This window comes from Pieris rapae, chromosome 4 (assembly GCF_905147795.1).
Source record: "Pieris rapae chromosome 4, ilPieRapa1.1, whole genome shotgun sequence".
Lineage (NCBI taxonomy): Eukaryota > Metazoa > Arthropoda > Insecta > Lepidoptera > Pieridae > Pieris > Pieris rapae.
This window is the reverse complement of record NC_059512.1, coordinates 3,453,259-3,477,206: the sequence shown is the minus strand read 5'-3', so window position 1 is coordinate 3,477,206 and position 23,948 is coordinate 3,453,259. Positions and strand designations below refer to the sequence as shown.

The following is a 23,948-nucleotide window of genomic DNA, read 5'->3' as shown; positions in this document are numbered from 1 at the left end:
TTTTGAAGTATTTTGTGCTGTATAATAATAATAATGAAGTATTGCTTTGTGCGCTTTCACTATTTAAAGTAGTGTTGATAGTTCAGGGATTTAAGCCACTCTACGACAGAAAACTCACGATCGCTAAACGAATTTTTATAGAAGTGACAACAGCCCACGCGTGATCTCTTCCATATAAATGGAATTATGCGCTAATCAAACCCTATGCTAATTAATAGAAAAAAACTGAAGGTTTCCTCAGGTGATTTGGTCCATAATACTAATGTAGACTACACTCTAGTAACTACAGATTATAAGTAAATAAACTTAATTTTATATCTGTGCTAATGGCTGGTAAATTTTAAGATAGCCATTTGCTAAATTAAATAATTTGGATAAAATTAAACGCATTTCCTTAGTAACACATACATAAAAAAATCTTTAAAATACATTTCCTAAATAACATTAACAGTTCCAACTCCGAAAAAATTTGGTTATCTTTTTGTTTTCTTTCTGTAAAAGAGTTATCAAGTAATGTGATTGCGTCATGTAAGACCGTACTTGTATCTAGATCGTATTATATTATATCAGGTACGTTTTCTAATATCCTTAAATATCAGCAATTTATTAAATTTAGTGTAAAACTTTAATAATATAGACTGTGTATGGATGAGTTAACCTTTATTTTGACAATAACTAATAACCTATTCACTTTCAATTCTCGACACCATTTTTGTTACGCCATTAATCATATCTCATCATCTGGACACAATTTAAGACTAGAGTTTTCTTTTAATTACCTGACGAGTTTTTGAGTGAAATTCATTGTAATAATATAATTTAATTAGGTTATGTTGATGTTTTGAAGAATGATCATAATCCTCAATTTAATTCTGAAGCTGAACTGCCAGGTAGTTTTAGTACAATGATATTTCGTGTTATCTTATCACGACATAGATTTGAAGATATTTTAAGATTTTTGTTCATGAAGTTAATTTAAAATAATGTTTTGTGTAATAGGGGGTTATGTGTATGTAAACAAATTAATAACCTCTAAATTTAACATTTTCAGCCTATAGGATTGAATGATAGAAAACAAATAATGATGACAAAACACGCAAATTTGACTTGACCCCTCATTAAAAAACAAACACAATCTGAATCAAATGCAAACTTTTTACATATCCTACAAAGTATGGATAATAGAAATGATTAAAAATAAATAAGGTTATTACCAAATCATGGAAGGGGAAGAGTTTCAGCTCCATTGGGAGTCAGAGGTTAAAGTATGTATATAATACTATTGTTGTAAAAATGTTATTTTATTATTTAAATTAATTAGTATGTTTTAGTTTTATAAACATTAAATGAATAATATATTAACTAAGTTCCTATGTACTTCATTATTAAGTAAAGTTAGTACTTTGGTATCAAAGTTCATTGTAAATTGTTGTATTAATTTCAAGATATGTTTTAGCCCAACACTGAAGTTTGTGAAGAAGTAACATGTGGGTTGGATAATGTACAGACAGTACCATATTCCAACATGGTAATTTTTAAAGAAAATTAGTTATAATAGCTATTGCTTGTGTATTAAAACATACTTACATTAAAATTTTGCCAACAGACAGCAGAAGAACTTATGAATAATGCTGATAATATAGCTGCAGAGAATTTAATGTATTTATCTCAAGATGTTGTAAGTTACACTGACTCCACTGATATTGTAGCCGACCCTAGTGTAGAGTGTGTCACTGAAGAAGTCATTACTGATGACTGGGTTATTACTGGTGGACAGGAAAGGTAATAAAATATGCATTTCATGTTATACATATTGAAGGTAATACTTAACGGGGCAATACTGAGTTAAAATCTTATTTTTTAATACATTAATTAGCTATTGTAATTAATATTTTCTGATATTAGATACAGTGAAATTTGGCAAAGAATAACATATATGTTTACATAGTACCTTGTAATAATTATATTAAAATGATATAGTAGTGCTTTAGCCATGGCAATAAGAGTTGCCAGTATTTGTGTATTTTACCATTCCATAAGGTCATCATAAATATATAAATACTGTGAGTGTGTATTCACTGAATACCCTAAAAAACTGCTTAAACAATTAGTATTTTCTAAATAAGTTCCATTTCTCAAGTTATAATCTCATCTTGAACGCTAATATGTCAAACTCCTTTCAGAAGAAATGGTTTGACCGCTCTTGAAATTACATTTCATCTTTTAGAATATGGACCAGTGTGTATTTGGTGAAAGAGGGTGTTACAGTCACAACAGTCATGTTTTCCTTTTAGTCACTAACATCAAATGAACATGTTCAACATAGTACTGAGAATTATCTTTGATATCAGTCTTTCTCTAACTAATAATAATAAATACAAAACTTATTTTACAGAGTGGAGGTGCCTTTTGAACAGTTAATGAATCCTGCTCAAGATATAAAAATAGAAAATGATATTGATGTGCCTTTACCAACAGACCAGGTACAGATTTACAAGATTTTTAATTAAAAAGTCTTATTATTTAATTAAAACACTGATGTGCAAAGTTTATTTAATTTCAGGATGAATACACAGCAATGCGGCCGTTTCCATGTGATTTTTGTTCCCGGAGATTTAGAAAGAAAGCAGCTCTTATGAACCACATGGTAGCCCATCAGAATGATAGACCACATGCATGCAACCTTTGTGGTGTTCGATATGTACGCAAGTGTGATCTTATGAATCACTTCAAGGTCCATGCTTTTATACCAGAATCAACGGAGCATATTGTTCAGGAGTATCCCAGTGGTAAGTTTAATTAATTAAACTTGATAAATATTAAAATTAATCATATTAAAACATAATTATTATAACATATTTCATTGTTCATGCTTTGTATACTTGTGCTTTGCAGTCATTAAATATATTTTCATAGAGATCCAACAAACCAGTATTGTTATATTGTCTATGTGAGAAAATGCAGGTAACTGATCAACAAGCATAGTAGTGATAATAATTACTTCTTAAATTGTGCAAATATGACTGATTTGTTGTTAAAAAAATGCGTTGTCCATACTATATTATTCCGTTTTTATAAAAGTTAAGTAAAATTATCAAGTATCATAAAAAAAGAGTAATTGGTAATTTACACATCACCTTATTTTATAATAAATTGAAAGTATTCTTTGAGCTTACATTTCAACAGAATTATGACTTGAAATGACAATATTAATTTATGACTTGTTGGCTTTTCTTTGTTTCAGATGAGGAATTGCCAGAGAGTCCAATTCTCAAGCAAAAAAAGAAAAGAGGCAGACGGAAAAAGAAACCTGAAGCTGTAAGTAAACACGCCAATCAAAATATAAGAGGATGGTTTTCATGTTATTTTCTTAAAAAACATCATTTTTACGACTAGAAAGCTGTCACAAATAGAAACAAAATAAAAGTTTTAATTGATTTTTGCAATGATTCAGAAGTGTATGTATGCCATAATTAAATATTCTTATTATTTTTTTAATTGTATTTTATGCGTATGAAACTACATAACTATTGTTTTTTTTTATTTTCTCTAGATTAAGGTTCTATAGATTAAAATAAATATATTTTGTTTTTTATATAACTTCTGGTTATGCACTTTTTGCACTCATCATTTTTTTATTTATTGTTTTCTTTTCTTTCTAGGGTTGCCTGGAAGAGATCGCTTGTTAGCGATAAGGCCGCCCGTTGCATCCCTTGTAATTGATATATATTGTGTTATTTGTGTTTCTTTCTAGCAACGAAGTGTGAATAAATAAAAATAAAAAATAACTGTTAAATTATATAGTTTCTTCAACTACTACATGATAGGACTCATAATTTCAGAACGGCATCCCGGATGTGAATATGACGTCAGCGCGTACGCAACAGTGGTCTCGTCGCGGGCGTACGCCCCCCAGAGCCCCCTCGCCGGCCCCTTCTCCGTCACCTCCACCTTCTCCCTCACCGCCCCCATCTCCTCCCTCTCCTCTACCGCCCCCCGCTGACCCTGCAAGGCCCTTTGTGTGTCGAACGTGTGGAGTCGGTTTCGCAAGAGAGAAAGCTTTGCAGTCGCATTCTAGGGTTGGTTCTTTTATATTTTTATCAATTGCTATTTTATGCCTGATTTTGTGTCAATAAAATTTTTTCACGGGTTTTTGTTTGAGATATTTTTTTAAGGAAATTTTACATTTTTTTATATATTATCAATAGCAATTAATTAACAGATACACGGCGGCGATTCTCCTATGGAATGTAGCGAGTGTGGGGAGCTTTGTTGGTCGCGAGATAGTTTGGCGTCGCACGCCGCACAGAAACATCCGCATCTCTCGCATTTACCCCGTTCCATGAAGCAAGAACCGTATGATGATAATTCGGGTAAACTCAGATTTTTACTACTTATTACAGAGTTATACAAAAAAAAATGTCTATCCACCGTATCACTTTATTATAATAAAAATATACTTTAAACAAAACACATTTTTTTAGTAATTACAGAATTATCTAAGTTCCCTCAGAAAAGTCTTGTCTTCTATCAATTAAGAGTCGTTAAGACATTATTCTATATAATTGTAAATTTAAAGAATTATCATGCCTTATTTGAATTTCTAGTCTATTATAAAATAAATGTCAACGCATCGGTGGACATTGTTGACAGAACCCAGTATATGTTTACCTATATGAATAAAGATATTTTGATTTCATTTGATATGATATGCGTCGTATTATAGGAAATATATTTTTCTAGATAAATTTTATGAAAAGATTTGAAATTTTAAAATCGTTTTACATAGGTCTAGGATTTCTTAAACAAAAGTATTTGATTGTTATACAATATGTTTTTGACCAAAAACTAACAAATTTTACATTAATATCAAGAGTTTGTTTTTCCAGGAGACGATATGGACTTCCGGTTATCACCACTAGCCCACAGCGGCAGTGACCATAGTATACGCCATGGCATGGTATACGATACGGTCCGTGGGCCGGAACTCTTCTGTCAGGATTGTGGAGTGGCCTTCCAACGCGCTGATTTGCTGAGGAGACACGTCACTGCCGCCCATAGGTATAACTGGAAATAAATCAATTTAACAATGTTTAATATATTGTACAACATGTACCTACATAGTTAGAAATATTTTTATATCTCAAAAACTACTTAACTGATTTTGATGTACCTTGGAAAAGAGTTTCCTAAGTTGGAATTATTAATTGTATATTTAACATACGCTTACGAGGTTAAACACGCGTTTGAACGCCATTTTTTTTTAAGAATCTTCAGGTCGGCTAATTCAAAAAATTCAAAATTTATTTATTCATGTAGGTAACAATGTACACTTATGAACGTCAAAAAAAAGAAATATTAAATGAATTTAATTTTACATTTACTGCCAGTTCTCAAATCAAGGGCGTAATGATCTATATACTCCACCATAGAGATAAATAAACATATGTTTGACAGCTACAAGCGACACGACAGCACAAGCAGTACGTGGGAGCAAGAACACACATGTGACGTGTGCGGCGAGAGTTGCCCCGACGCTCTTACGCTATTGGCCCACGCTGAAAGACATACAGAACGGCCCAGGCCTAATTCATCCAGGTAAAGGAAAACTAATTTTTTTTTTTTTTTTTTATTGGACCACAAAATTAGGACAAACGCATGTCAACATCAACTTACATTCGAAAATATAAAAAATGCGGTGCCGTCCCTAGGACATGTGGACACGACCAGCGAAATTAAGTGAATACAATAAAGTGTCAAAACAAAAGAACAAACAAAAATCTAAAAATAATAGCTATAAAGAATGAAAACACTATAAACAAGAAAAGAAATTATTGGTACTAAGTCCTAATTCTACTCTTTGCTGAGGCCAGCGAACCATGAAAAATGTCAAAACTCTGTGCAATATCATTATGGGTAACTATTCACCATATGTAAATTTGTTTTATTACCTGATAGTATCGGGAGCCTAAGAATATTAAATAATAATAAATAATGAAACTTATTAAAATTTAAATAAATGTGACAGGTTTAAGAAAATGTCAAAAGGTCAGAATGCGTCAGGCAGTAATACGAGGCAGTTTCCATGTAGAGAATGTGGTAAGACTTTGTTTTGCTTATAAAACCATGAATGCATGCAAATAATATTATCATGAAACGTCAGTGATCTAAGCTGTATAAATAATTAGCTTTAAAATATCATATTGTGGTATACTAAAATTGCTATAAATAGATTGTTTTAAAATATCAGATTTTTGCATACTAAAAGTAAGCTATTTTTAGGCAAAGTGTTCGGTTCGCGAAGTTCTCAGCAGATCCACGTGCGTATTCATACGGGCGAACGGCCGTACGCGTGCCGTTTCTGTTGGAAGGCCTTCGCTGATGGCGGTACATTAAGAAAACATGAACGTATACACACGGGTGAGTATTGCATTTTAAAGTCCAATCCAAAGACATTGAAAAACAAGGGGATATATTTTGTCATTTTTTTATATTTAAGGGTAGCCATACTATTTGCATTCCAGTTTATGGCGTTGATACATTTCAATATACTTCTAAATATAATTGTAATATTAAATAGTTATCTGAGTAACCAACAACAACTGCTGTAAAACACTCGAAACGTCATCTGGATAATGTAAATCTATATATCTATAATTTGTTCTAACTCCTAAACGGCTGGACCGATTTTGATAAATTTCTTGAAAGTTCAATAGCTTATGATGTATTTATTTAAGATGTGTGTACAGGACAGCGTCTGGACGCTAGTATGTATAATATATTGCGTCTATAACGGTTACATAAAAAAGTTTGTTGCTTTTTCTGTCTGTCTGTCTGTCTGTGTTCATTTATTTCTTCTTAATAAGCAAGTAAGGCGGCTCTCTTTACCTAACATACGCCATTGTATTTCTTCACGACCCTAGGGTTGTGTCGACTTAGAAGGTGCCAGCTATAACCACTAGTTCACCTTGGGTAGAATGCCTAGCGAACCCGAGGGCCCATCTTAAGGGCGTGTGATGGGCTGACGTGTTTTTAGTGGGTAGGGTCTCGCTACCCCTCTGAATAGCAGAGGGTTTTGAGTGTAGATCCAGCCCCACAGTCCCCGCGTCAAGTTCGATATTCTTGATGCGGGCCTCGATTAGTGCATTTCCACCTCATTAAAAAAAAAAAAAAAATAACCACTAGTTCAACGCTGATGCGTTAAAGAAGTTTCTTTAATTTTTTGTGTGTGTGTGTGTTTTTTAAAGGTGAAAAACCGTACGCGTGCGCAGTATGTCCACGAGCTTTCAACCAGCGAGTGGTGTTAAGGGAACACGTGAGATCGCATCACTCTGCGCCTGATCGACGGGCGAATGGTATTTTTAATATTATTTACATTTATTTTTCCTAAGAAAAAATATAAATATTCTTAAACTAGCTGACCCGGCAAACGTTGTTTTGCCATGTATATTATTTGTAAGAAACAATAAAAAACAATAAAAAAAGCCACAAACCATCTAGGAAAAATTTCGCATCGAATGGTGGTAGTTTCATGTCGATACGATCAGTGGTTTAAGCGTGATTGAGCCTCAAACGAAGACCATTTTCATTATATATATATAGATAATGGACTATAAGGAATTTTAATAATAGTATATAAGCATAAAAATTATTTTATTCTAGTATTTCTAATGATGTTGCTTAATTTCGTAATTGTTATGCAACGTTTTCTCGAGCCCTCTAGCATTGAGTATCCAGGGTCCACGGTAAAAAAATCATTCACATTCTTATAAATAAATACTGAAAATAAAAAAAAATCTACAAAATTAAAATTAATTCGTACGTAGTTTGTTATGTACCCCAATAAGTAGCTTAAATAAAAAATATGCCTTTCAGTCTATTTACATTTTTTCGATAGTACTTAAAATATTAAGATACTTTGCTAGCTACTACAGTAGATACCAAAGTATCTTAATATTTTTATTTACTACCTTTTAAATAGTCACGCTACAGCGTAGATAATGCCGTGACTATTTAAAAGGCCGGCAACGGGCTTGCGAGCCTTCTGGCAGTGCGACTGTCCATGGGCGGCGGTATCACACGGCCTCCTGAAACATAAAAAACATGATTATATTTTTAGGGCTTATCTATATTAAAAAATTTGCAAAATATGAATCAAATCTGTAATGCAAATTTCGTCATCATCAAACATTCTCGCTCTGTCCGATATTCCCTTATGCGTGCGTATCGTCTTACAGTTGCGATATGCGATGTGATAATGGTGGTAGTAGCTTAAAAATATAGGGTTAGAATCACCAATATACTATATATAAATGTGAATTAATATTTGCAACAAATATAATTTTCTTAGACATCACTAAATGTTAAAAATTAATAAAATAAAATACGTTTATTTTAGAACATAAGATCATCAAGGTATCTACTACTACTACTTATTCCACGTCATTAGATTCGAACCTGTAGGCATCGAATAGAATCGGCAAAGACAGTGGGTCTACACCCACACACAGAAAAACCCGGCGTAAAAAACTGTCGGTACTCTTTTAAAAAGCAAATCATCAAATAATTTTTTTTTTAATTTTTTGCTATATTTGTAGTAAATATAGCAAAAAAATAAAAAAAATATATTACACAGCTTTTCTTTAATACATTTGTTAAATTTATTAAAAGGCAGAGATTAACCCTTAACCGTCTTCTCGGAAATAGCAGTAAGTTTCTTACCTTAATATTGTTCCAAAAATGCATTTTATTCTAAAGAAACGTAATCGTACGTGATTTAACTAGAACCCGTACGTCATAAAATAATAAGGCAGAGTGCGTCCACGGTGAATCATTATCGCTCCGTTATTGATTTTTCAGGCAAGTAAGTCTGAAAAACTATATACAGGGTGTCCCACGGCGATGCCACACGGAGGGAAAGTACCTTAAATATTAATGATAGGATATTTTACTGAAAGAAGACATCGTTTAATTTTTAATAATAAGTAGAACTGCATTCACGGATTTTTTTAAAAATCGCCTACCTCAACCGGGAATCGAACCCGCCAAATGTGACAGTAAATTTACATGTATTTTATAATAGCGTTTGAAAGGGCTACTAATAAGCATTATTTTTTCCTTAATAACCTAGCATATTAAATGAAACTAAAAACATAAAATTTTACATTTTATTAAAAAACAATAATTTACCAAATGCTCAAAATGTGATCCGTTGTTGTTGTCTCACTCTTTTAATAATTTCTCTTGAGATTTTAAGAAATGAGATTAATAATCTTCCTGATGCAGATCGACGAAATCTCATATTCCAGCAAGATGGGGCTCCGGCTCATAACAGCAGGAGAACACCCGAGTTTCTTAATGAACATTTTCCTTCCTGGATCGGCACTTTTGGACACATTAGATGGCCATCGAGATCCCCAGATCTAACACCACTTGATTTTTTTTATGGGGTTATGTAAAAGATTTAGTTTACCGGTACAACAGTGTGCAGGAGTTACAAAATGAACTTAGATGTATTATTTTAAACATCCACCATGCAAAAATAAGTAAATCGACAGGGAGAGAAATTATTAAAAGAGTGAGAATTTGTATACAACAGACAACAACAACGGATCACATTTTGAGCATTTGGTAAATTATTGTTTTTTAATAAAATGTAAAATTTTATGTTTTTAGTTTCATTTAATATGCTAGGTTATTAAGGAAAAAATAATGCTTATTAGTAGCCCTTTCAAACGCTATTATAAAATACATGTAAATTTACTGTCACATTTGGCGGGTTCGATTCCCGGTTGAGGTAGGCGATTTTTAAAAAAATCCGTGAATGCAGTTCTACTTATTATTAAAAATTAAACGATGTCTTCTTTCAGTAAAATATCCTATCATTAATATTTAAGGTACTTTCCCTCCGTGTGGCATCGCCGTGGGACACCCTGTATAATTGTTTTATTAATAGGTGGATACCAGTACTCATGCGCAGTTTGTGGTCGACCGATGTTAACGAGTGCGGAACTGGTCCAACATCTAATACAGCACTGTGATGAAAACACCGCTATGAAGAGGCAACCGCAGGTATAGTCAAATGTAGCAGCTGTTTTTTAATTTATTTAAACAGTCCATTTTATTTATTCATAGTGGTCACTATAGTAATAAATTGAAAAAGAACTGGCACGAACAGTTCTTTTCGTAATATTTTTCTCGCGATAAGATTTTTTGCTTTTTATGGGGTTTCGACGAATTCTGGCTTTTATTAACAGCCTTTGTAGTTCCAACAGCATGTGGCCTTCCCGATCATTGTTTGAGGCGAAGTGTTTTTGTATCTTTTAAGAGTAGGTACAATAAACAAACACACCGCTGATACCACGCTTTTGAAGTGTCTGAAATATGACAGACTCCATACCCACTTAGTCCAAAACGATCACTGACATCCTATTTTCTTTGATATCCCATTCTAAATAATTGTAATGTGATAATGAACATGAAAAGATATGTGAAATGGCGCAAAATCGAAAAAGGTTTTTAAATAAATGTTTTTGTAAGTTAACGTGTTTCAAATTTAAAAAAATGAAAAAGTTGAAAAAAAACGTTTTTTAAAAGTCGTTATGGCCAGACTATATTTTATATCATCATATATCAAATCGAATCAATATTCGTTTACTCAATTTAGATGCGTCTTAGGGCATGCTTATGAATATCAAAAACGTTTACAAAATTCACGCAAGAGCAGAACTACCAGGAGGCCTTGTTCTGAGAAGAACGGGCAAGAAATATAAAAATGAAGCACGAAGAGTCACATTCACAAGTACTAGTTAAGACAAATAATATTAACAGATATTCAATAAATTGTTGAATCATTTATTAGATAAAAACCGCATTAAAATGTGTTACACAATTATTTATAGGCGTAAGTGAATGCTGGTAGACAACATTGTTTCATAAAATTAAATTGGTTCCAGTCTGGTCCGCGCAAATACAAGCGGCGTCGTAAAGTGAAGACGGAGACACCTGCCGAGTGGGATGGGTCGCCCCCCGCGTCCCCCGTACCCCAATCCCCCTCTCCGACGCCCCCCACTCCCCCACCCGTGCCACGCAGAAGGCGACGGGCAGCCGCGGCACCCGCACCACGCCCACGCATGATACACACCTCCGAGGAGACCAGGGTTAGGACCAAACAGGTATGGTTTTAATTACCTAAGTCTGTTTCATATATGAATTAATAAAGTCCATGAGATTGTGTAGTGACTTAAAACAGAATATCAAATTTAAATATTGTTCCAAGGAAAAGCCTAGGCCAAGTTGGCGAGACTTTTAGTAGTACGGCACAAGGCACCAGAATTTAACTAGTTGTATATTGAATCTAATAAATTGACATATTATAACATTTATAACCATTCAAAAAGATTCAGTCCCCAAAACTTTTAAAATGGAAGTGAAAAGGTACAGGCTTAATAAACAGCCGGAGCTTAGTCAAAAAGTAGTCTATAAAAGCTAACTACTATAATCTAATATCTCTGTTTAGTATAAAATTTCAATTATATCTGCCCGCTTAACAGTATACCGACTTTAAATTGAAGAGTTAAAGTAGAATCTATTGATCGGATTTTTACTTCAGGAGTTACACTAAGTAAATTGCTTATATACAGGTTCGAACTCGCCGACCGCCTCGTCACCCAGCCGACGACCTACGGGCTATCGCCTGTTCCCCTTCGCCGCAACCTAAAAATTCCCCTTCTCCCCCTTCTTCTGTTCCCCCTTCGCCCGGTTCACCCGAAGACGCAGATGGAGATGGACCATACAAGTGCGAAATGTGTTCGTTAGAATTCCCCCGACGCGACGCCCTCTTACTTCATGTCCCTATACATATATGACGAAGAAAAACCGCCCGGGGAACGCGCGGTAAACGCTCCGGGAAAAAGTAATTTAAGACGTGTAGATGTTCTCACACGCTATTGCGTGAGATCCGGTGTAAGAAATAAATACCTTTAACTGTAAATCTTATATTTATAGAAAAAACCACACCCCTTCAACTACTCTTAACGACCAATCATAAAGGTAGCTAAGTATCAATAACGGGGGTTGCATTGCATGCGCAACAAAATCCGTCGACTACACAGTACATAGTATTGGTAAACATGGATTAAATCACAAATATGGGTAAGTTTCTTATATCGCATCTTCAACAATAACAATACCCCGCTGTATTGCGTAATACTAATGCTAGTATACGTAAACCCATTATGTAAGCGGCAAAATGTAAATTTACAACCTCATTCAATGAAACAAATTTATATTTTAACATGTCATTCGATTATCTACATATATATATGTATATTCGATTATATACATACTTAGATAATATTGAGTATAATAATTTTACATGATATAAACTGAAACATGATTTTCTCTATACAACAATATTTTATTGCTGGTAGCTTGATCATTATATAAACTTATTGTTACATTATAACTGTTATAGTCTAGCTGTTTTACAATAACGGTGAAAATTAAATAAATGTAAATTTTGACATTGACTTTGACAAGTTAAAACTGCTAAATCAAATCAGTGATGCCAACTTGAATATTTCACCCAAATTTAGGGGAACTTCTTTTTAAAGGCTTTTTACTTTATCCTAGATTTTTTTTATAAACAAAAGATTATATACAATTTACTTTAAGCCGACAAACTGATTTGATGTTGGTCTTAAGGGGACCAGTCTGTAGGAGTTGGCATCGCTTAGACAGGACACTATAGTTAACTCGCCGCACAATAGCAGCAAAAAATTTATTATACTATAACCAAAATAAACGAAACGACTTGCAAAACATTATTTATTACGTTAATTATTTGAATAAAAATTACATATCTTAAAGAAGCAAATGAAGTGGGACATCTTATTTATTATCCCGTCGAGCGTTTTATGTTAAAAATAATTAATCTGAATATTGATATATTTGTTTTTGTGTAAATAATAATTAGCTATAAACTTGTTTGATAGAAATTGTAAATATTCCATGAAATATTTACGGAAGAACGAACTTACACCTAATTGAATTGTATCTGGGAGATCTTATTTGATGTTAGGAAGATAACTTATATTTTCACTGTTAAAGAACCAAAGCTTTATTTTATATTGCATAATATATTTTGAATTCAGTTTAAGTGGTATTTAAGAGCCGGCCTCAATCACTGAATGATTCATAAAAGTTCCAAATCAGTCTTTTCAGAACAAAAAATGTATTATCTTATTTCTTTTTAATATTATCATGACTATAAAAATACAACTGTTCATATACTTGTTACTGACTTGGCATCACCCATATTATTAATTATAAAGTAAATAAATGTGTAAATAAGAAATCGAAAATAAATTGGACTTAAGACTTAGAATGGAGGAAACATTATGATTGCTGTGATATAGCAACATTATTTTAAATTAAATGAGAAAAATTTATTCTTGACATGGGTCCTTAAATTTGATGATAGCGTTCGTTTTTAGTTTGTCTGTTTTAGTATTTAACTGATTGACTGATTATTCGATTAGTTATCATCTCATGTGTTTTGTATATAGTTAAGTAATTTTGTATATTATTTTGTTAATATTTACAGACCTAAGTCTGCAAGATCAAGCAAATCTGCTGACTTATTTGATAACTATGTCGAGATATTAATAGTTAATCATTTGTTTAGAGTCAGTTCTATTAACATTAATGTTTTATATATATGTATAAATTTATTTTAATACGTCAAATAAAGCTGCAATAAGATTTAAAAGAATGCCTTTTGTTGATTTTACGAATTTAGAGGGATATCTCATTGCTCTTGTGTCTTTTTTCAACTCAAATTTCCTTCTGTAATACAGTTTGCAGTTGTTGTTGCAGTTAATATAGTTTGCAGTTGATGTGTGCATTTCCCAAATCATGTTAATGGATTTTGTTATTTTTTAAATCAAAATTATGGTTTATAAACTCCTAGGTTTAATTTGATTAATAATCGTGAAAAAATATTACTCCTTAATTGTTACTGAATTGGAAAGAAAAAGACAACTAAATGAAACCTATTCAGGTTCATTATAAACAACACCTGATTAATTTAATCAGTAATATTGTAATCCTACCTTTAACTGGTGTCAATAATAATGAGTATTTGATATTGCACTTTGTTGTTTTATTATATAATAACTTTTTCATTGTAATTGAACCCTTGACAGAAACACTGCAAATTTGTATATGGCATGTTGCCGTTGCAACTTGCAGCAATGGGGACATGCTGAAGCACACAAGCACATGTGGCAAATAGATGTCGCCCCGAACATTTGCAAGATTTTGATTTGATTGAATTATCATAACATTCTGGCCTAATTTGAGACAAGCCAGTAATATTTTTCTAAAAAAAGTAATATCATCCGCGGATTTATGGTGTGCAAGGTGAGTGGTCAATCGATATTCCCCATTGACGACGACAACTCGACAACAACGCACGAGCTCACACTTGGCAGAGCATGGCAGAACTACAAGAGTCATCACTAGAAGTTCTCCGTCATCCACCAGACGCAGACTTTTTTTTCCAACATTCAAAAAGGGAACAATTCTCATACATTTTTATATAACTGTTTATGCAGCGCACTCATATACTTACTTATTAAATACACGATTCTTAATATACTTATCTTATTATTTGATCACTATTAATCTTAACAGGATTAGTGAAATAGAGGGGTTCAAATTTACATTTATGTATGTGGACTTCAAGGATAATCATCCTTAAAAATCATATGCAACTTTTAGAATTCTAATCAAACAAATTTGTAACTAGTATTTGGAACCACATAATTTTATTATTTAACGAGTTTTCCACATAATAAAACTTTAATAATACATGTGAGTACAAATATAATTTAATGTATTTTAATGTTGTATGTTGGATCTTTTATTACAGCAGGAAATAAAAACAAGCTATTTTAAAGTATTTTTATTTTTACTTTAATCATACAATACTAACATAAAGATACAAAAATAGTTTAAATTATAGTTACGATTCTTAATGTAAACTTATTATTTTATCGCTATTGATCTTCAGTGGATTTACTATACATATAAGAATAGAAAATCAGAGGCTAGACAATTTTTAAATAATTTTTGTTATTTAAAGAATTTTTGCTAATTAAACAAAGTTAATATGTTAAGTTTTGGTAAGTTTAAAATGAATACATAAAAGAAAGCCTTAAACATTTATATTGAATGTGAAAAACAGTGACAGTAACATTATTGTATTATTTTATGCTTGCCTTCTTAGTAAACCTATTTCAAGACGGCTAAAGATGAATTAAAAATCTGATTACTCAGAAATTGATTTTGATAATGTAAAATTCAGGATCTCAATAATACACAAATTGTTTATATATTCAGTGCCTAACTTTACTTTGTTAGGAAATGAATTCTTTAACACTCATCATCCAAATAATAGCTTTAATTTGTAGCACATTTGTTGAGATACATTTAATAATTTCCTGACTTAAATATAGAAAGTCAAAAAAGTTGAAGTAGGGCAAACATCCTATTATTAATATTGAGTTAGCATGCCCTTTAGGTCTATAGAAGTTTCTACTACAAATTAAAATTACTATACAATAAGGTTTTTATAGTTTACTCTGTAGCAGCCATGGCCCTTGCTTGAGCTCGAACTCGCTTATCATACTCTAGCCGATTTTGACTGAAAATTAAATCATAATTAAAGTTATATAATTATGTAGTTTAGAACAGCCTGTGTTTAAAAGAGTAAACTGTTTATTTAAGTTTTGATGTTTAATTTTTTTTTTTTAATTTTTAAGTACCTAGTTCTCTGTTCTATGATAGGATTATCCTTTCATCAGGCATTGAAAAAATATAGAATACTTCTTCATCAATTTAAATAAGTGGAAATAAGTTTCCACTTATTTAAATTGATGAAGTAGCAAATTTATGGCAACTTTTATTACGATAATATATACTTACCAGTAAATTGTGTATGCTTCAGCTTGCGCTGGATCCTTAACATTGGGTTCATTGAGAAGATCTTGTATACCTAATAAGATCTGTTTAATTGTGATTGCTGGACGCCAGTCTTTTTCTTCATCAAGTAAAGATAAGCAAACAGTTCCCGAAGGGTACACATTAGGGTGAAATAGAGGAGGTTCAAATTTACATTTGGGTGGACTCGAAGGATAATCATCCTTAAAAATCATACGCAACTTGTATAGCCCTCCTTCCCATGGTGTCTAAAAATATATTGTTCAATATTAGAAACACATTTTATTAACCGCCACAACTTTTAGGAATCACTCATTTAAAAAGCCATACTAACCCCTTTCTTTCCGGGAATCGCGCATTCCCATGTCATTAAATTTAGTGAACCATCAGGATTTTTCATGGGTCTAGCAACAAATCCCTGAAAAATAAACATAATGCAACATATGATATAAGTTTGCAGCAAAGCAATTATGTTTTCCTAGAAGTATATACCAGAAACATGACTTACAAAGGGATGATCCTTGCGCCAAGCTTTTCTTTCCTCAGCTAGACGAGCACTTGCAATACCCGACATTGTCTGAAATTACACTTTAAAAAATGAATATAATACTAGATTATACTATTGGAAATCCTTATCCGGTGACTTCAGCCTTACAAAATGTTAAACAAAGAATTGAAGAAAATAAATTTCACAGCGCGAAAAGCGTCCCACGATGCGTCAAATGTACCATAGATACAGGTAAAATATAGCCACAGATGCAATGGAATAAAAGCATCAGAAATATACAGGTTATAAAAACATCAAAATTAAAAGATTAATGTTTTTGAGTCCATTAATTTTTACTTAAAGGTATAATAAATTAATTCTACCAGTTCTGCAACAAACATTGAGACGTATACGTATATTCTATATTAGCGGTTATCCCTGAATGGTTACCGAATTACGTAAAACTTGTGGCGGTTAACCGAGATCAAGATTAGCAATATGGGATGAAACTACGACGTGATGAAGTGAATTTGCACTTCAACTGCAAAACCGTTTCTCGGAGTTAGATCCAGTTAATTTAACTACTAAAATAGGAATCTTAGTAAAGTGGTCTATCAAGGAACCAGCTCTAAAGTGTTTGAACATAAACATATAAATCGTGACGAGTGGATATAGAGACCTAGGACCTTGTTGAGACCCGAAGAGTACTTTGGCTGGTAGACAAAGACGTTAGAAGATATATTCGAGGTGCTGAGATCAGTGCCGCCGCTAAAGCGATGGAGAAAAAACATTCAAAATATTTTAAGGTTACGGAGACTACTGAACTTTTTCAAACTTCCCCCACATTATATCTTATGGACATAAACACTTCAATCTCTTCATACGAGTTGGGAGAATGCGATGCCGCAATCTTTGAAACCACTCCTCTGTGGTTCAGATTAACACATTTCGAATAATTCTTGAAGAAGGAAAGTACCCTGCATTAGTTGACTTTTAAAAGGCTTTTGACAGACTCAAATGCATGGCATCTCGCTAGTCACGAGTCTTGGTTACGACTGGAAGAACTCGTCATGTAAATCAGAAATTTTCCTGTGCCAAGAGAAAAGCAAATCTCTGGAGAAAGTAGTAGAGAATCATGAGAATAGCTAAATAGAGGAAGTATATAAAAAGAATGGGTTGGGGCTTGTAATTGTTTGAATTTCAGAAAGCTTTTAATGAAGAAGATAACGGTTTTTGAAAGAGGGTAATTTTTGAGAAAGAGATTCCAGTTTGAAAATGAGGGGATGTTTATGGAACCGGGTAGTTCATAAAATCTACCTGACAGCCTGACGCCTTAAGTTTAATGGAGGGTCACAACATTCTATTTGCAGAGCATTAACCGGGCTCAATTTTAATTGCACCAGAAACAATGCTCAAAGCCCTAGACTGTATGAGATCTAGTTATCTAAAGCCTTCTACATTACCTGGATCTAAGAAAAAGGTCCCAAAATCACAATGTGGCCGGGTGAGCACCCCACCAAACTCCACTGAGACATCTCAGCATATTCAAGTGTCGCTCACATTTACCAACAACAAATTGCAGTGTGATTGACCTGTTAGTTTAGAATCAAGTATAGCTCTTAAGAACTTTACTTGCTTATTAACGGGTAATATATCGCGATCATATGTTATAGTAGGTGAGGGAGGAGTTCGGGATTTAGTGAAAAGTACAACGGTACTTTTTGAGGGAGACAGATCTAGGCCATTTGCATCCATCCAGGATTTAGATTATTTAGAGATTTAGATTTGGATTAGTAAAGATAAAGAAGACGATACATGTTGTTCAGCATTACTTACAGACATATCAGAGGCATAAATAACTAAGTCATCGGCATATTGTATTAAACTAACTGATTCTCCGATTGAATCTTAAGGTCATGTGTATAAATATTGTACAATAAAGGACTCAGCACAGACCCTTGTAGCAAGCCCCTCCATGCCAGCCTTGAAATAAGTTAATAGTCAAAATAAGTCAACCTTTTTTTTTAATTTATTTCAAAACCGGGGATACAGAGTCCGTCAGTCGAAAAGTCAACCTTGAAAACAGTGTTGCCAGATCAGGGAATTTCCCCGTAGATTTAGGGATTTTTCAGCCAAATTAGGATCTGAATAGGGGGAAAGAATATTTCAGGGTTTTTTTGGGGAAATTTCAGTCAAACCAAGGACAGTTTTTTTTTGATATTGTATATTACGTTGCTGATTTGGAATATTTTTTTTGTATTTGAAGGTTTTTGGTCATTCTTTTTTGCTGAAAATATTCTTTACCAAGTGTCACATTGGCTTTTAGGTTGTTCTCATGATGACCCGATGATGGACCGAGGAGCATCTTTCTCAACTGGTGAGGGCATTCTAAGGGATTTCTAGGGGGAAATCAAATTAGTCTAGGGGTATGACGCCAAAACCATCTGGCAACACTGCTTGAAAGTCATAAATTTTCCCTAGTTTGTGTTTGTTGTTGTGCGGGTTGTGCTTGCTAGCTGGATTTGTATATATAAATTTAAATTTTATACTTGATACTGAAATTAGAACATTAGATTTACAGATTAACAGAATTTAAACAACCCTAAAACAATGGCTGATGATGAACAAGATCCCAAAGAATATAGATGGGAAACAGGTTATGAAAAAACTTGGTAAGTAATATTTTGTTTATTATATTTCATACCTGTAGGATTTCATAACTACATATATCTTTTTTAGGGAAGCAATAAAAGAAGATGAAGATGGATTGGTGGAGGGGCTGGTGGCTGAATTTGCTCAGAAAGCAGCGAGAAAAGCCGTTACTCAACGCCGAGGACCAGTTCGGCTGGGCATGATGAGACATTTACTGGTCGCCATTGACTGTTCTGAGGCTATGAGCTCACAGGACTTGAAACCGACTAGATTTTTATGCACGTTAAAGGTATGCTTAAAAAAAGCTTTTTGTGAATATAAGTGTTTGTATTATACAGATAAATCTTTTAATTTCAATTTAATATTTTTTAGTTGTTGGAAAAATTCATAGAAGAATTTTTTGACCAGAATCCTTTGAGTCAACTAGGCTTGGTTGGTATGAAAAATAAAAGAGCAGAAAAAATCAGTGAGCTATCAGGAAATGTTAGGAAACATATTAAGGTGGTACAAGGGTGAGCAATTTCTTATTGAACATATTTAGCCTCTGATGAGCAAAGATAGAATATATACCTTTTAATAATCGTCTTCATTATGTATTATTATTGTTTTTATCATTAATATTTATAATTAACTTTTTAACTGTTTAGTATTCAGTGTTGTAATGAGGCTTGGTAAAGCTATTTTTTAATAATTATAATTTTTGTTATGATAATTGCATATTTATAAATTTTTTGTTCACACTTAATTTGTATTGTAAAATGTGTGAATTTTAATAAATAAATATTAGTCAGTGGTTGTCTGGAAGTAATCGCTCTAAAGCGATAAGGCTGCCAGTTGCTTTTCATTAAATTATGTTTAATATTTTCCTTTAATGTAATGCTATTAAGTGTTAAATAAATAAATAAATAAAATAAATAAATATTATTATAATTGAATAATAATTGTTACTATTAAGTATATCAGATTAATTTAATTGTTTTTTACACGTTGACATAATACTTTCACAGACTGTCCAACATGGCATTAACTGGAGAGCCATCACTACAGAATACTTTGGAACTTGCTGGCCGAGTCCTTAAACCACTACCTGCGCATGCTTCACGGGAGTTATTAGTTTTATTTGCATCACTCACAACATGTGATCCTGGTGATATAAGTGTTACTGTACAGGTTAGAATATACTAAAAAATACCCAATATTTGAGTTATTTCTTGATTTACTGGTTGATGATCATAGTACTTTAAGCTTAAATGAAACAACAAAGTTAGGAGAAATATAAGAGAAAACCATTTGATTAAATATAGAACTCTATAAATAATTCCATATGTTTTTAGAACCTGAAAAATGAAGGAATAAGATGCTCTGTAATTGGATTAGCTGCTGAAGTTAGAATATGCAAGAAATTGTGCCAGGATACTGGTGGAGAATACGGTGTGAGTTATTAATTGAGAGTTATAGATTAACAGCTTTCTATTACAGCATAAAATATTGTGGTAGCTGTAGAAAAGCTGCATGGTCTCCATTAAAACTTCTGTATGTGACTTTTCACAAATATTATTTATAACACATTACCTTCTCATGCTGTATATTCTTTATCCCAGGTGGTATTAGATGACGTCCATTACCGTTCTCTTCTACTAGAACAAACATCACCGCCACCGCGCGCCCGGGCGCTGGACGCTGGTTTGGTCAAAATGGGCTTCCCACACTCTGCACCACCCTCCACTCAGTCTGATACAGAGCCACCAATCACTGTCTGCATGTGGTATGAACATCATGATTTTATCTTTATCACTGTGGTTACTATTTAAAATTAGTACCTCTTAGTCTAGGTTAATTTCAAAAAGTTTCAAATTAAAGACCAGTTCTATTAAAACTAGTATTGTGATTTCTGTTGATGAATAATTACTAAGATATGATTTATTTTTAGCCACATTGAAGAAGGTGAAGGTGTAGGAGGTGAAGGGCATTTATGTCCACAGTGTCGTAGCAAATACTGTTCACTACCTGCACAGTGTCGGACCTGTGGATTGACACTAGCCTCAGCACCACATCTTGCTAGGTATATCTTATTTCAACAAAATATAATATCTATTACAGTTTACCATAATAAATACCATGACACAGTAAATAGAACAATGGCTTATGAATGTAGCTTCTTATTCTTAGCTAAAAAAAAATTTTTGTTAGTAAGAGCAATTATTGATGTAATGCTGAACATAACCTTTTCAGATCCTACCATCATCTGTTTCCTGTTGACCCATTTGAAGAATTAAAAAATGAAGGACAAAGTCAATTCTGTTTTGCATGTGTAAGATCTTTCACAGATACTGATAAGCAGGTAAGATTTTAAATTTAATTATTATTCAACATTTGCTGCACCTGGCACACTAAGTGCCTAGAACAATATATTATTAGATATACAGCTATAATATTTATTGTAGATATATCGGTGTAACCGTTGTTCAGAGCATTATTGCTGGGAATGCGAGAGCATGATATCTACAACGCTACACGTCTGCCCGGGATGTGCTTCTCGCCCTCATCTCTATCAAAGATTACCAGATACAGCTTAATTATTTTCTAAATTATTAAATCAATATATAAAAAGGTAAATATGATTGAGATAGCCATTACATTTGAACATATAACATCCTAGAAGCTAACCCATCTCTTAATAAATATCACATAAATAGGTGTCACTAACTACTGCCATTCAAACTTGTTTGGCTATAATCGGGTGACCAAGCGTGAGATCCCGTTCCCGTATAATTCTATAATTTATTATAAAAGGTACGTGAGTCGTGAGGTATTCTTGTCTAGGACCACTTGAAATTTTTGTATAAATTTTTCGCATCTGACAGTTGACATATGACATCTTTATGGTCAGATGTATATACGTCAACAGTGAACAGTCACTATTTCTTCAAAGCATTTTTTTTGTTATTGTATGGTAGTAAGCCTGTTGATAACATTCACTATTTTTGATTATAAAACTTTTGTTTGTTTGTGTGTACGTAATGTATTATACTACCCATATAAAAACTTCCATCGAAACTAAGATAATTTATATATTTTATTTATCAACAGCAAAAACTCATTAGGCAATTTCTTGGCACATGGCAAAGGTGAATGCAGAGTTTTTATTTGAAGATGATGATGAAAATAGAAAGAAACTCTTTGAAAAAGCTTTATTACATGCAAAACATGGAAAAGTATTGTATATATTACAAGAAGAATTGAACAAGTTACCAGAATTATCGCAGGACATAAGTTCTATTGAAAGACATTATATAAAAATGATCAGTTTTTTATATACATCAAGTACTGTCCCTCTTATTGAAAGCCTTGCTTCCTTAACAGAATGGAAAAATATACCCACAACAATTATACTAGATAGTTTAGACAAATTTGCAAATAAATCAAATTTAAAGAATGCATGTGGTATTGTTGCATTACTATTAGATACCGCAAAAAGCTGCTCCTTAAGTATCAACTCCTCTTGTAATTTATATGTTGCAGTTACAAAAGACATGTTTGGTGAAGAAAATTGCAATTTATTAAGAGAATTGTATATATTGTAATAAATAAAAATGACCTTATGCCTAAAATCAAAAGTTCTGGCTGAATTCTATTGTATTAGAGAATAACAATGTCATCTGCTGTTACAACTCATGATTTTACAGCCAAATATGAGTAGGCCCTTTTCTGTTTTTAAGAGATTTTGACTGTATTAGATAGAATATAATTTTAAGTTTTGAAAATAGTTTAATTTGCAATATTAACAATTACAATAAAAGAAGTTAAAATAAAAATTGTCCTGTGATTTCACTTGCAGGGTAAATATTAAGCTCCAATGGTGTATAGCCTAAAGTCAAAACCCATCTTTAATAAATGGACTACCTAACTATCTATATATATGTGGTTGTTACTCTAAAATGGTTCATAGATATTACTTCTAATAAAGCTGTATTCTGTTGCAATCCAAATTGCCCACGAATATGATAAGACTTGTAGGATATTTATTTAAGATAATCAACTCAATCAAAGATAAGTAATTTATTTATAATAAGTGTACATTTAAATTATTTACATATAAATACCAATAATATACAGGAAAGTAAGTGAGAACCTTAAGCCATGACCCAATCATCACCTGAATTTTAAAACAATGTACAGCACGAAGAATACAAAAATCGAAAATAGGAACAAATAAAAGATGTAGTAGTTGTGATTTCCCTTGCCAAGTTTAAGGACTCTGCTCATCGTTTTTCCTAGAAATCCTGAGCTTCTGTCAGCGTCGTCATCCAGACTACGTAAAATTTTATCCTGATAACGAACTTCATTTCCGATTTCTATTGACATATGTTTAAGTGTTGAGATTTTTCCACTGAGCTCTTCAGTCATTCGTTCATTTTCATGTTCCAAAACATCCTCAGTTGGGGCCCGTGGAATAGGCTGATATTGATAACCGTCTCGAGCTCTCCTCATACTGCTGCTTCGACCCGCCGTCTTCAATTATCTTTTTCTCACTTATTTATCCAAATATCGTAATGATTGTGATGCAATAAACAAAAAATTTATGGTTATCACAAGCTATACTGGCTGTTTGATGTCACGTATACTATACCTGATTAAATGTGGAAAATTACTTTCTTACTAATTATAATTGTGACGGTATAATCTAATAAATTGTATTGGCATCGAATTTTAAATGTTTTAAAAATTATTTATGGTTAATCTACTTAATCTGCCAAATCCACAAAATACTGTCACCAATAACAAAAGACAATTGTCAAGACCT

General features: G+C 32.7%; 4 protein-coding genes across 6 annotated transcripts; 2 read left to right on the top strand and 2 right to left on the bottom strand.

Annotated features, from left to right (window-relative positions):
* Positions 1 to 329: 329 nt before the first annotated feature.
* LOC110995116 (replication initiator 1) lies at positions 330 to 14,154 on the top strand. Of its 3 annotated transcripts, none has more exons than XM_045627919.1 (17): positions 330 to 570; positions 1,059 to 1,265; positions 1,457 to 1,528; positions 1,607 to 1,782; positions 2,396 to 2,483; positions 2,564 to 2,789; positions 3,245 to 3,318; positions 3,843 to 4,079; positions 4,223 to 4,373; positions 4,890 to 5,061; positions 5,458 to 5,598; positions 6,029 to 6,099; positions 6,283 to 6,420; positions 7,248 to 7,355; positions 9,956 to 10,071; positions 10,956 to 11,174; positions 11,643 to 14,154. In XM_045627919.1, exons 2-17 carry the CDS (start codon positions 1,221 to 1,223, stop codon positions 11,865 to 11,867), a joined length of 2,259 nt encoding a protein of 752 aa, XP_045483875.1. In that variant the 5' UTR covers positions 330 to 570; positions 1,059 to 1,220; the 3' UTR covers positions 11,868 to 14,154. The 3 variants fall into 3 exon arrangements, with proteins under 3 accessions (XP_045483875.1, XP_022117814.2, XP_045483876.1); XM_022262122.2 differs by having other exon boundaries at positions 1,052 to 1,265; XM_045627920.1 differs by lacking the exon at positions 1,457 to 1,528 and having other exon boundaries at positions 1,052 to 1,265.
* Positions 14,155 to 15,039: 885 nt separating this feature from the next.
* On the bottom strand, positions 15,040 to 16,743 carry LOC110995136 (SUMO-conjugating enzyme UBC9-A). The gene is made up of 4 exons (XM_022262149.2): positions 16,514 to 16,743; positions 16,340 to 16,423; positions 15,991 to 16,253; positions 15,040 to 15,709 (listed from the first exon to the last, which is right to left on the bottom strand). The coding sequence occupies exons 1-4, from the start codon at positions 16,577 to 16,579 to the stop codon at positions 15,643 to 15,645; spliced, it is 480 nt and encodes a 159-aa protein (XP_022117841.1). The 5' UTR covers positions 16,580 to 16,743; the 3' UTR covers positions 15,040 to 15,642.
* A 2,231-nt stretch (positions 16,744 to 18,974) lies between these two features.
* Positions 18,975 to 22,360, top strand: LOC110995120 (general transcription factor IIH subunit 2). Its single transcript, XM_022262126.2, has 10 exons — positions 18,975 to 19,164; positions 19,232 to 19,433; positions 19,517 to 19,656; positions 20,152 to 20,314; positions 20,479 to 20,577; positions 20,746 to 20,909; positions 21,075 to 21,206; positions 21,377 to 21,485; positions 21,589 to 21,755; positions 22,235 to 22,360. The coding sequence occupies exons 1-9, from the start codon at positions 19,103 to 19,105 to the stop codon at positions 21,718 to 21,720; spliced, it is 1,203 nt and encodes a 400-aa protein (XP_022117818.1). The 5' UTR covers positions 18,975 to 19,102; the 3' UTR covers positions 21,721 to 21,755; positions 22,235 to 22,360.
* Positions 22,361 to 23,188: 828 nt separating this feature from the next.
* LOC110995121 (BET1 homolog) lies at positions 23,189 to 23,916 on the bottom strand. The gene has a single exon (XM_022262127.2). It carries the CDS (start codon positions 23,633 to 23,635, stop codon positions 23,297 to 23,299), a length of 339 nt encoding a protein of 112 aa, XP_022117819.1. The 5' UTR covers positions 23,636 to 23,916; the 3' UTR covers positions 23,189 to 23,296.
* Positions 23,917 to 23,948: the final 32 nt, after the last annotated feature.